This window comes from Suricata suricatta, chromosome 5, assembly GCF_006229205.1.
Source record: "Suricata suricatta isolate VVHF042 chromosome 5, meerkat_22Aug2017_6uvM2_HiC, whole genome shotgun sequence".
Taxonomy (NCBI): Eukaryota; Metazoa; Chordata; class Mammalia; order Carnivora; family Herpestidae; genus Suricata; species Suricata suricatta.
In genome coordinates this window covers 152536560-152549665 of record NC_043704.1, presented here as the reverse complement: position 1 = coordinate 152549665, position 13106 = coordinate 152536560, and the positions used below count along the sequence as shown (strand labels likewise).

The following is a 13106-nucleotide window of genomic DNA, read 5'->3' as shown; positions in this document are numbered from 1 at the left end:
GATCCCAGTAGCAATACTTTGCATGGCTCTCCCAGGAAAGGAATAATGAGAAGTTGGGAGACCGTAAATGTTATTCCCAGAGTCCAAATGAGAGATAAAACATAATCTGAAACATCCAGACCAGCGTGGTCCAACAGAAATGTAGTGTGGGCCACATGTGTGATTTTAAATATTCTAGTAGCCATATTAAAAAAAGGAAAAAGCAACATGCAAAATTAATTTTAATAATATAGCTAACCCAATATATCCAAAATATCATACGCCATGTAATAACATAACGATTATTAATAAGTTATTTTACCATATTGCTGTAAGTCTTAGAAATGCGGTGTACGGATCACTTACAAACATGTCAATTCCTACACTAAATTTCCAGTGTCCAACAGGAGAGGTGCGTCCGCCAAAACAATAGTGTTTAACGGAAAATTATTCCACACTGCAACCGTTTTTTAATACAAATTAACTAAAGTTAAATGCAATTTAAAATTCTGGTCCTCAAGCACACGAGCCACATTTGAAGTTCAACAGGCACAGGCCTTACCGGGCAGGACGCGCGGCTTGGCAGCCAAGTTCACATCTCGCAGCCGGAGGCGGGGCTCCGCGCGGACGCGCCTCCAACGCAGGGAACGGGCAGGCCCTGCAGTTCCGGGCGTCTTCACTAGGTGGCACTAGGGCGACCGCGTTCAGGCGCTCCAGACCCGCGTCCAACCCCGGAAGCGGAATCCCGCGGCTCGGTGCAGTTCCTCCGGCTTTCTGCACCCCCGGACGCCCCCAGTCCTGGGGTCCCGGAGCGTGCGGCGGCCCGGGATGGGCGGGGCTGCAGAGGCACGGCTTCCGCGGAGCCAGTGAAGAGCAGCGAGCAGTTCCCGGTGGGCGCGCGGGCCCGGCCCCCTACGGGCGCCGACGGCAGAGCCGCCGCCTGGCAGCGTGGCGCCCCAGCCCTGCGGCCGCGTCGCTTTGTCCCCCCGGGTCGCCAGCGCTGGCCCGAGCTCCCGCTGACGGCACGCTGAGCCCGGCGCACTTGCCGGCCCACTCTCCAATGATCCAGGAGTCACGCCCCGCGCTGCTGCAGCCTCAAGATGTCGGAGACAGGGTGGAGACGCTTATGGTAAACTCAAGGGGTGGGAGGCGGGGGTCCGGGCCCGCCGGCCCGCAGGGGGACGTTCTGGAGGTTGCCGATGGTCAGCGGCGCTCTGGGAGCCTTTTCGGCTCTCCAGATGCGCGCAGAACAGCTTGGGGCCGTGGCGCGGGAAGGATGGACTGACTAAGGGAACAGAAAAGGGGGGACGAAGGAGGAGACGAGAGCCCTCCTTAGGACAGGCTGGCGAAGGTCTCGCCGCTGGGTGGTGTTGGGTAGAGTGGGCGGAATTGCCGGGGTCTTGGGGGTATCGGCGAGCCTGCCCGCGCGCCCTTGGACGACGTGCGGGCGCTACGGACGTTACTTTTGAGTTGGATCCCTAGAGTGGCGGTGGTGGGATGGCGCTGGTGTGTGGACCGTCGCCCGACCGTTAGTAGCCCCGAGCCTGAGAGGCGGCGGGTGCTGGAGCGACGGGGGCCAGCTGCGCCCGCGGGCCGGCGGGAGCGCAGTGCCTGGGTCTACCCTCCCGGCAGGCCGGGAGTTGGAGCCGCGGGCTGGGCCCCGGGGCCACGCCCCCTGCGCCTGGATTGGCTGCCGCGGTCGGGCCGCCTGGCCGCCATTGGCGGAGGCGGAGGCGGGGCAGGCGGAGTGGAGGCGCGCGGAGTGTTGCGCCGCTAGGCCCTGGGCGGTGTCCACCTCCCGGCGCTGGCGGGCGGGGTGCGGAGGTGTTTTTCCTTTTTTCTTTCTTTCTTTCCTTTGTTAATCCTTAAAAAAAGGCCACGACTGTGGCTCTACACCTCCTTCGAAGCTCTGGCCTCGAGATCGGAATTGGATTTAGGATTTAGTTTTTTGAAGGGGTGTAAATTGCTTTGGGAATCCGTTTAGCGACTCTTTAAGTACTACTTCATGCCTCTCTGCACTGTGTATCCTTTGGTTGTTTTTGCCCTGGTTCCTCAAAACACCAAAATTGTTACTCCTTGTTTTTACCTTCAATAACTTTAGGTTTTTTAGGAAAAAAATCAAACATGCTTTCAAAGGTTGTGTCGTAGGACAGTATTTTACGCCTGTTTAAATGAAAAGTGTAAATTCTGGTTTGGTTTGGTTTCTTTTTAAGTTTTTGGGTTTTTTTTTCCCAAAATGTTTTCTAATGTTTTTTCCCAATGTTTAAGAGGGCGAGTGAGTGGGGTGGGGGTGAAGCAGAGAGAAGGGGACAGAGAATCTGAAGCGGTGTCAGCAGACCCAGATGCGGGGCTTGAACTCACGAGCTGTGAGATCATGACCTGAACTAAAGTCAGACTCGCAATGGACAGAGCCACCCAGGCGTCCCCAGTTGTTTTTTTTTTAATGATGCTAGTGTGTGTTTTAATTATTAGAGGCTAGTCTATACCGCTGGTATGTATGGAGCATCTGCTGTGTGCTAATGGACCTGGAAAATTACAAAGTTGAAAAACTTTCGGGCTCTATTGTTTATTCAACAAATATTTATTACGCCAATACTCTCTCCAAGCATTGTGCTGTGAAAATAATGACACAAGATAGATCCTGCAGTGAGGGAGGGAGGGGAAGGACAGCAGCCTGAAAAACGAGGCCCAGACAGCACCGGGGAGAGTCCTGGGGAAGCAGCAGAGAACTGGCGGGAGCCTGCCTGGGGCCAGGCCTGCAGAGCTTCATCCTGTGGTGTTGTGCTCCGGGGAGAGCCGAATGCAATTTCCTGTGTATGACATCATTCAGTCCTTTTTCACTGTTGGGCCCCATTTTGACTGTGCCCCCAAGCTCAGTGGTCAGTGCTGGATGTGCCATCACGAACAGGACAGCTCTGGCCAGTTCTGTCCCAGACCCTAGGGACACGGGCTCAGGCGCAGTGGAAGTACTAGAGGAGAAGCATGAATGCCAATGTGGGTCAGGGTTAGGGGCTTTCCCACAGCTGGGGAGACCCAAGCAGAGGCCACCGTCCTGGGGTGAATCAGCTGTGGGAGGAGCTAGAGTAGGGTTTTCTGAGGCTGGAGGCCAGCCGAGAATCCCTCCGGGAGGGAGGGAAGGCTGAGAACAGCCTCAGAGGAGAGCGGGGGCCACCTGACTCATGGAAGGCCTTGTAAGCCTAGCCACTGGCTTCAAACCCTGTGACACATTCATAACCTCTGTGAGCTCCAGTTCCATCTGTAAAATGGGCTTAAATATCTAGCTTTTTTTAAATTTTTTTTTAATGTTTTATTTATTTTTGATACAGGCAGAGACAGAGCATGAGAGGGGGAGGGGCAGAGAGAGAAGGAGGCATGGAACACGAAGCAGGCTCCAGGCTCTGAGCTAGCTGTCAGCACAGAGCCTGACGTGGGGCTCGAACCCACGAACGTGAGATCTGACCTGAGCCGAAGTCGGGGGCTCAACCGACAGAGCCACCAGGTGCCCCAAATATCTAGCTTTTAAAAATGCTGTGAGATCTTGAGGGGGTATACATAGGGCCTCACCCAGAGCTGCTCCAGGAGCTCCGGGGAGGGTGGGTCAGCAGGGCGGGGGCTGGAGACTGCCAAGGAGACCACTGGCATGGATCCGGGTGGGCAGGCTCTGGGGACACGGAGGGCCGGCAGCAGGACTGTCCTGAAGCAGTAGGTACAGCTGATGGGATTTTGGAGTGATGGTGAGGTCCGCAGCTGATGCCCAAGAAAGGATTCCCGAGACATCTTCGGTGCAAAAAGGCGTCTTTATTAAAGCACAGAAACACCTCTTGGAGACAGGACCCGTGACGGGAAGAGCTGCCCCCAGACTGTAAGGATAGACTGATTGAACACTTGGGAGTTGGGGGAAGTTTCCAAAGGGACTGTCATGTGGTAAAGAAGACCCTGGATCCTGGAGGCCTAGCTGTTGGCACGCTAAGGTTGTTTCAAGTTCCTGGAGAAATGTTTTGCTCTGCCTGCCTCAAGTATTTGACAGTGGGCTGCAGGGAATTTCGTTTTCTCTGCCATTTCCTTCTGCGTCTCCCAGATTTGCTGCTGGGACGCGCAGGGAGCGGAGCAGGGCTGCAGTGTGCGCAGCTGGGGATGGGTGTCCCTTTTGGAGTGTGAGCTGGGCGTTGGCGTAGTGGCCTAGGGTGTGGGTGAGGTGGACCTGAGGGGCTGTGGCTGGGGGAGATAAGGGGAACCACAACCTCCCAGCCTGAGGAGGAGACGGAAGCCAGAGACCTAGAGGTAGCCAGCTGTTTGAAATGCACCACCAAGGCCAAGTAAGAGAAGGCCCAGGATGGGAGAGGGACGCTTGGTGAGCGTGCGAGCGCCCCCTTTAGCTGGATGGTGGCAGGTCGTGGGGGCTGAGGGGTGATTGGGGGGGGGCATCAGGCTTGGAACGCTGCTGCCAGCAGGGGAGAGGGCATCGGGAAGGACGAGACCGCCAGCTTACAGGGAATCGGAAGGCACAGGGACCCCTCCTTCCCTCCTTGCGGGACAGGGAAGGGACACTGGCGAGGGGTGCGCTCTTTGCTCCGGCCTATGTGTTGTCTGACTAATTCTGTCACTTTGATACTCCGAAAGCCGTTTGAATGGAGTGATAACCTCCAGTATTATTATCTGAATTTACTTAGCCTTTTTAGTGGGTTCAGTTATCGGCAGACCTGGCCGTCTGGTAGGGGTGTGGTGGAGTGATTCCCATGTGGGACCAATAGCCACGGGTTACAGACGTCTTTGCTCTGCGCTGGTGGCTCTGTGTGTATAACCAGCAACTTTGTCTAACAGCATTTTAGGACCATGGTGTATCATTTGTTTAGAAAAAAAAAAAAACAGTGCAGATGCCATTTAATGAGGAGAGAGAAGACCTTTTGGGATGGAGTTCGCTGAGGGTCTCCTCTGGAGAAGAGGGCTTTTCTTTCCTCGGATGGAGTACATTTAGCCTTTGCCCCTCCTGGTGGTGCCTCTAGATTAGCCAGTGTGTGCGACTGTCCCGGTTTGAAGGAGGGCCACCAAACCCAGGGTGGCTGCTGGTCTATACACTGTCTTGTGATCTGATTCCGTTGCAGGGAGATGTGTGGAGAGGAGAGAGAAAGGGAAAGCTTTACATTAAGGAAGTTGATAGGTTTTACAGGAAATGGTCCCTGTTTTACAGGAAGTGGTCCCTGTCTTACATCTAAGCTGAGCTTGTGGTTTTGCTTCTTTGTCTTGCTCCAATAAATATCTGCAGGCCTGATAACTGAAGGGGAGTGTCCGAACCAAGAGAGCCTGGCGACCTTGGTTCGGACACTCCCCTTCAGTTGCTTCGGCTCTGTGAAGCTGAGGCCATGGCCAGTACCTTGTCTCTCAGAGAGGGAGGTGTGGTTGGTGGCCTAATTCACGTTTCCCTTCTCTGAAGTGGGAAGGTAATACAGAGCAGCAGCACACTGTCTTCTAAGCCGCCCCTACCAGTGCGGGGGCGGGAAGTCCGAGGCCGGAGTGACAAAAGTTGCTGACACAGCGGTCTCTTGCCCTGCAGCTGCATCCGGTGATCAAAGCTTTCCTGTGTGGCTCCATCAGTGGGACCTGCTCCACCCTCCTGTTCCAGCCCCTAGACCTCCTCAAAACCCGCCTGCAGACCCTGCAGCCCTCAGCCCATGGGTAAGGCCTGCGCCCACATCGCTTTGAGGAAAGGGTTTCAACAACTTCCACACCATGCATCCCGGTCAGGTTAAGTCACCTCCCATCCTGTGGACATTTCTTGTTAATTAAACGGGTCTCCCCCCGCCCAGGGACATTTCCTGGGCCCTGCCCTGGGGACATTCATATTTTATTATCCTAGCCCGAATGTCCTAACTGTGCTGTCCAGTACCAGCAGTGTGGGTGGTTTTCTGGAGATAACGCACGTCTGAAGTGTCCGTGTTGTGCCCCGTCCTGGGCTCGGCACTGTGGGAAGTACACGGCATGCACGTGGAAGGGGAGGTCATCCTTCCCGTGTGACCACAGCGGAGCTCGGAGTTCCTCCGAGGAGGTTGCAGAGACTCCCGAGCGTTCTTAGGAAAGAGGCCCGCACAGCAGCCTTTGGGTGGGCAGCTCTGGTGAGGACGGCGTCTGAGGAATTCCTTTCTCCTCTGCACCTCTGTTCTGTCTCTCAGATCCAGGCGCATTGGGATGCTGGCTCTGCTCTGGACGGTGGTTCGCACGGAGAGTGTTCTGGGCCTTTGGAAGGGGATGTCGCCTGTAAGCTGCCCCTTGGATCGTGTCTTGCCCCCTTTGCTTTAGCAGCCGGCCATCTCTCAGCACCTCACGTGTTGCTCTCTTGTTAGGGGGGGTGAGCGGCGGCAGCCGGGGGACGACCCGGATGGCCCCGTGTTGGTGTCCCGCTGCCGCTGCTGGTAGGGCTCAGGGGAGTGCTCGCTCCACCGTGGGCCCTGGCTACGGCGCGTCCGGGGACGTGGCAAGAGTAGAGTCGACGCAGCTGGTACCCTCAGACACCAGCATGCCCTTGCCCTTGCCCTTGAGTGCACGCAGACCATGCCTGCATTTCTTTACCTGCTGGCTTCTTCTGCCCCTAGGAACTCACTTTGCCAGAAGTGCCAGGGAATGAACGGCCCCCCTGGCCCGCATGGCCCTTCACCCGATGGAAGAGGACAGTTGATTCTTAGAAATCTCACTCACCCTCCTCAGATGGAGGGTAACAGGGAGGCGCCCTAGGCCAATTCCCAGAGTTCCCCAGAGGGATGGCGTCACCCAGGGCAATAGTGGCCAGCTGCCTTCTCTCCTCTCTCACTTCCCCCTTCTTGTTGGTGTCCCTCCATACCGTCAGTCCCCTGCTGGCATGCAAGGCTTGGCCGTGCTGGCTAAGACCGCATCTCACAGTGCAGCCTGACTCCTCTCCCCTGACCTTGCCGCAGTCCATCGTGAGGTGCGTCCCCGGCATTGGCATCTACTTTGGCACCCTCTACTCCCTGAAGCAGCACTTCCTGCGAGGCCACCCGCCCACCGCCCTGGAGTCCGTCATCCTGGGAGTGGGCTCTCGCTCCGTGGCAGGGGTCTGCATGTCACCCATCACTGTGATCAAGACGCGGTACGAGGTGAGTCTGACCGCTTGGGGCCTTCGGGGCGGAGAACCAGAGGCCCTGGGCTATGGTCACGTGGCTCCCGATGTAGAATCGAAAGTGAGGCTGCTGGGGTCAGAGAACCCGAGCCACGCGTGACCCGCGCCCCGTAATGCCGCCTCCCGTGAGGCCGCGTCGGGCCTGCTCCAGCCCCTGGCCTGTGCTTCCTCTGCAGAGCGGGCGGTATGGCTACGAGAGCGTCTTCTCGGCCCTGAGGAGCATCTGCCGCAGCGAAGGCCACCGTGGGCTCTTCAGTGGCCTGACAGCAACCCTTCTGCGTGATGCACCCTTTTCTGGAATCTACCTGATGTTTTACAACCAGACCAAAAACATCGTGACCCCCGGTATGGACGCAGGAAGGTGTGGGGAAGAGAGCTCTGCGGCCTCAGAGCAGCGCTGCCTGCGCTGCTGGGTGATGCTGTTTGGTGTCCTCAGCAACTCCGCGTTCTTTGCAGTTTTGGGAACCGAGCCGTGTCAGCACTGGGCCCGGCAGGGGGCCAGGTGCTGGGACGCAGCGGTGGTCGTGGTAGACTTGGTCCCTGCCCTTTCGAGTTTGCGGTGTCCTGCGGCAGAGTGCTGGTAGGACTAAGGTTCCTGAGTGGGGTTGGCGGTGGAGGAAGGCGTGGTTTGCAGAAGGCCTGCCATAATTGGCACATTTGCCCGGTCTCTAGATTGCTGGCTCCTGAATCAGTGGCTTTGGAATAAGACCTGGAGTCCGTGTCCCAAGAGGCACTTGACGGGATTCTTACCCGACACGTTTGGGAAACGCCAGTAGGTTAGGAGGTGGAAGGAAAGTATCATTTTCACCTCCATGGCTGCGCTCCCAGTAGACAGTGGTTTTGAGCCTCTGTTGGGGTGGAGAGAGAGGTGCCAAGCCCCAGGCCTTCTGGCCGACCCACCCGCCAGTAAGCTAGCTCGCTTGGGGGTGGCAAGGACACAGTCGGGGGCTGGCGAACGTTCACCCAAGCGGAGCCAGGCACTGATAGGAGCACGTCCTGTGGACTGAGCCTGCGTTCGGTCAGGCGTCTCTGGGTGATTTGAAAAAGGCGGTGGGGCCCAGCTCACGTGGGTGGGAGAGGCGGCGCGCCGCCACCGTGGCCGTGGCGGTCAAGTGCAGTTGGGGTGCTTGGGGACACTCGCTGCTCCGCCCAAGGCGCCGAGACATGTGACACTGCAGGCCACAGCCTTAATTTTGCTGTAGAAAGTTCGGGCAGTGAGGGAGCTGGGTCGGCCACTTGCGACTTCTCTGTGTAATAGTTTATGCCAGTCTGTGTAAGAGCGAGTTGACCCCTTGACCCCTAATACACCTCCGTGTGTGTCTCCTAAGAACAGAGACGCTCTCATATGACCGTCTCCTCAACATCAGCAAACTTCACACAGATACGGCCCTTTAGTCTACAGTGACCGTGTCAGGAAGACACGTAGTACACCTTTCAATGTTTGTTCCGTAACCTTGTCTGAATCCACACCCTTCTAACTTGGGGGAAGGATCCGTGGCCAACTTAGGATGGGTGCTTTGGGGACGAGTGTGAGATTTACTTGGAATGGAATGCTGCCTCTGTTCTGTTTCAGACCAGTTGGACGCCGGCCTCATCCCGGCAGTAAATTTCGGCTGTGGGCTCTTTGCCGGTGTCCTGGCCTCCCTCGTGACTCAGCCGGCCGATGTCATCAAGACGCACATGCAGCTCTCCCCGGGGGAGTTTCGCTGGATCGGCCAGGCGGCGACCCTCATTTTCAGAGTAAGGCTGTGGAGTAAATATTGGGTCCTCTTGGGGTTACAGCTCTCTCTGGAGCAGTAGCTTGTGTCCTTTACACATTTGAATCCCCTGGGGAGCTTCGGAAAAGTCCCCACTACTGGGGGGGACCTGGGTGGTTCAGTTGGCTAAGGGTCCGACTCTTGATTTTGGCTCAGGTCAGGCTCATGAGTTTGGGCATGGAGGCTGCTTGGGATTCTCTCCCTCTGTGCCCATCCCTGGCTTGTGTTCGCTCTCTCTTTCTCTCTCTCTGTCTCAAAATAAGTAAATAAACTTTAAAAAGTCCTCACTCCTAGGTCATAATCTGGGCTAATTGTATCTGAATGTCTGGGGAGCGGGGAGGCCTGGACCAGTAGTGAAGTTCCCTAGTGATTCCAAGGTGTGGCCACGGTTGAAATCACTGCTGAAAACCGATGGTTGGTTGTGGGGGGTTTTTTGAACTTGGCAGCTTGCTGGGCTCCACCCCGGACCTACGGAACCAGGTGAGCAGGGAGGGCCTGGTCATCTGATCAAGGACCTAGGAGGAACCAGAGCCCAAAAACACCCCACGAACGCATTATTTTGTTTCTAGAAATTTGCGCTCACACCAATGGACCAAAGGTTTTATTGAAGACAGTAAGCCACTGAGTTGGTCCTTTGCGAGCATGCAGGGTTCATCACATACCAGATACTGTTGTTCAAGGTAAAGCTGCCCCTGTATATTTTCCTGTAGGTCTCAAGTTCTCTTCCTGGCAGAAGACACAGTGTAAACACACAGGTCAAGTGTCTGTCTTACCCCGGGTGTAAGCACATATTCGTGAATCTGGTCACATTCTTTCACCACTTGGGTCGCCGGCTTTCCAAATCCTCAACTTTGAAAATATACTCTTCAGCATGCATGAAAATGGCAGGAATGACAATAATGGGAATGAATAAAGCAGTCCAGGTGGTAAAGGAGTGACAGGTGACAGGTGTTTTGTCTTTAATTCTGATATTGTGAAGTTACAAAACGATGCTCCCTCCAGGCAGATCAATCACCGGAAAAGACCCCTTTCCCTCTAGCCTGGAGCCAGGGCCCAGGGCTCAGCCTGCAGCCCATCCCTGGGTCTCCGCCACCCGCCGGGCCCGGGCCTCTGCACTCTGGGATCCGGACAGCCGTATACACATCCCCCTGCATAAAGCAAGAAAGCTTAGCGACTCTGCCAGAACATTGTTTTCAGGTTCATTGTCTCCTGGGATCTATCGACCGTACTTGTGGTGTTGACTATAAAGGTCTAAAAACCACGCCTTGACGACGGGGTAACAGAGACCCCGAGTCTCGCGCTCTGGGCGTCAGCTGTGTTGCTGCTCTGCCTGCGGGGTGCTGACTGTCATTCTCCCCGTAGGATTATGGGCTGCGTGGCTTCTTCCGAGGAGGTGTTCCCCGGGCGCTGCGCCGGACTCTGATGGCAGCGATGGCATGGACGGTCTACGAGGAGATGATGGCCAAGATGGGCCTGAAGTCCTGACCGACGGGACTGGGGACGGGCTCTTGCCGGGGGCTGCTTGTCTCACCGCCCTGGGGTTAGAGGAAGCCCTGTCTGGGCAGCCAGGCACCCGTGTCGCCTTCAGTCAACCCAGCCTGTGTGGGGAATGGATGGGCCTGGCTCAGGCCCCAGGATCTCCCAAAGGAGGGGTCACTGGCACATACGGTGCCCTGGGGAGTTAGGAGAAGGGTCTGCACGTCCTACAAGACTACCTACAAAGGCGTTTCTACAGAGAGCTCCGTCGGGGGGCCCGCTTCAGCTCCACCTCCACCAGGCTGCCTGTTTGGGTCTGTCCTTGGGCAAGGGGTCGCACAGCCGGGGGAACCTGTGGGCTGGCACTGTGGGGGGAGGAGCGCCAGCGTGGGACACCGATGTGCAGAGAGGGGGTCCTTGTCACCGGGCTGAAGGCTATGTCTGGGGTGCTGGTAGGAGGGAAGAAAGACGTCATTACGTAACTGGTTCCTTAATCACCTGAAGAGCCTCTGAAGAAGTGGGGACAGTGGCTTCTCAGCCTCCAAGTGTCCAAACAACGTTTTTTCTGTTCTTGACCTCCACCATGTTTTAATTCTAAAGTGTTCTGGCATTTTTTTCTGCAGCTAAGATTCACATAAATAAAGTGAACCACTTTATCACAGAAACCTGTTTGGAAAACCTCAATGGTATCCCCTGTGTGTTCTAAAGTAACCAAATCGGGCGCCTGGGTGGCTCAATCGGTTAAGCCTCCGACTTCGGCTCAGGTCATGATCTCACAGTTCGTGGGTTCAAGCCCCGCATTGGGCTCTGTGCTGACGGCTCAGAGCCTGGAGCCTGTTTCAGATTCTGTGTCTCCCTCTTTCTCTGCCCCTCCTCCACTCATGCTCTGTCTCTCTTTGTCTCAAAAATAAACTATTTAAAAAAATTTTTTTAATTAATTAAATAGATAAATAAAATAACCAAATCAGTCTACGGCAGCTGGCTCTTAGACGCATATAGGTCCTTCAACCTAAACATCTTTTAAAAAGCTTTATTTCACACATTGTACAATGCCCTCATTTCAAATAGACCAGTCGGTGATTTTTAGTGACTTTGCTGAGTGCGCAGCCATCACCATGAATCCGTTTCGGAACACGTTCATCCCCTAGGAAGAGCCCTGATTTAAACATGATCCTCATCCCAAGCCCCAGCCCCCAGCAGCTGCTTTCCGTCTATGACTTACCTTTACTGCACACTTCCGATGTACGCACTCAAATAATCTGCAGTCTCTTACCCTGGCTTCCACTTAGCATCATGCTTTCGAGGGTCATCCATGTGGCATGTTCAGCACTGCCCTTTTCTGTGTGTGGCCAAGTGATACTGTATTATCCATTCATCACTGGATGACTACTTTGGGGCTCTCAGGAATAATGCCACTGTGAACATTCACTTACAAGTGTTTGTGTTGCTCTTGAGAGATGGAGACAGAGTGCCAGCAGGGGAGGGGCAGAGAGAGGGAGATACAGCTCTGAAGACAGGCTCCAGGCTCTGACCTGTCAGCACAGAGCCCGATGTGGGGCTCGAACCCACAAACCGTGAGATCATGACCTGAGCCGAAGTCGGACGCTTAACTGCCTGAGCCCCCCAGGTGCCCCTCATTGCTCTCGTGTGAGTATATGCCTAGGAGTAGAACTGCCGAATCATGTGATGACTGTGTTTAATCTTTAAATTAATCTTTCGATTAAACCTCCCAGACTCCCAGACGGTCTTCCATCCCCACCAGCAGCGCAGAAGCATTCTGATTTCCCCACATCCTCCTCCACACTTGTTATTGTTTGTTTTATTTATCATAGACCCTCGAGTTGGGTGCCCGGGTTTTTCTATCAACTTTTCAGCTTCGGAAAGAGCCATAAGTTTATTCAAACAGCAGAGAGGAGAAGTTTGGTCTGCAGGTTAAGGATACGGGCTGTGATCCGGATGGCCCGGATGGAAAGCCTGGTTCTCTTACCTACATGGACACAATCTGCAATTGTTCCCGGAAAGTGGGGGTCGGGATATTCCTACTCCTATGGCGATGTGAGGGCTACAGGAGAAGATGTCCCTGGCTCGCTGTGGTCGTGTCCGAGAGCTGCCACAGGTGACCAGACATTGGGTAGCTTCTGGCAGAAACTATTGTCTGCGTTTTGGAGGCTAGGCGTCTTGAAATCAAAGTGTCAGCAGGCACGTATTTTTTCTGAAGGCTCCAGGGGAGGATGGTTATGGCCTCTGGTGCTCGCTGGCAATTCTGACACTCCTGGTCTCCACAAAGCCTCCCGCCTGTCTGTGTCCAAACTTCTGTGAAGGACATACGTACCGATTCGGGCACACACTACTCTAGAAGCGCCTCAACTTGATTACATCTGCAAAGACCCATGATCAATTAAGGTCACAGTCATAGGAACACAGCTCAACCTGTGACACACAGACCTTTAATTGTAAGCTTATACTTTAAGTTTTAGGTCAAAATGGCCTATTCAAGGGGCGCCTGGGGGGCTCAGGCGGTTAAGTGTCCGACTTCAGCTCAGGTCCTGAGCTCACGGTTCATGGGTTCGAGCCCCGCGTCAGGCTCTGTGCTGACTGCTCAGAGCCTGGAGCCTGCTTGGATTCAGCGTTTCCTCTCTGCCCACCCCTCCCCCCACTTGTGCTCTGTCTGGCTCTCAAAAATAAATTTAAAATAAAATTTAAAAATAAATAAATTTTTAAAAATGTTTAAAAGATGTCCTATTCAAAATAACGGAGGCGTATGA

General features: G+C 54.8%; 1 protein-coding gene across 2 annotated transcripts; it reads left to right on the top strand.

The window, feature by feature from the left end:
- The first annotated feature begins 699 nt into the window (after window positions 1-699).
- Window positions 700-11025, top strand: SLC25A38 (solute carrier family 25 member 38). 2 transcript variants are annotated; one of them, XM_029940529.1, is made up of 7 exons: window positions 700-1108; window positions 5531-5652; window positions 6147-6231; window positions 6906-7085; window positions 7285-7453; window positions 8682-8848; window positions 10228-10433. In XM_029940529.1, the coding sequence occupies exons 1-7, from the start codon at window positions 1040-1042 to the stop codon at window positions 10348-10350; spliced, it is 915 nt and encodes a 304-aa protein (XP_029796389.1). In that variant the 5' UTR covers window positions 700-1039; the 3' UTR covers window positions 10351-10433. The 2 variants fall into 2 exon arrangements, with proteins under 2 accessions (XP_029796389.1, XP_029796390.1); XM_029940530.1 differs by lacking the exon at window positions 8682-8848 and having other exon boundaries at window positions 702-1108; window positions 10228-11025.
- Window positions 11026-13106: the final 2081 nt, after the last annotated feature.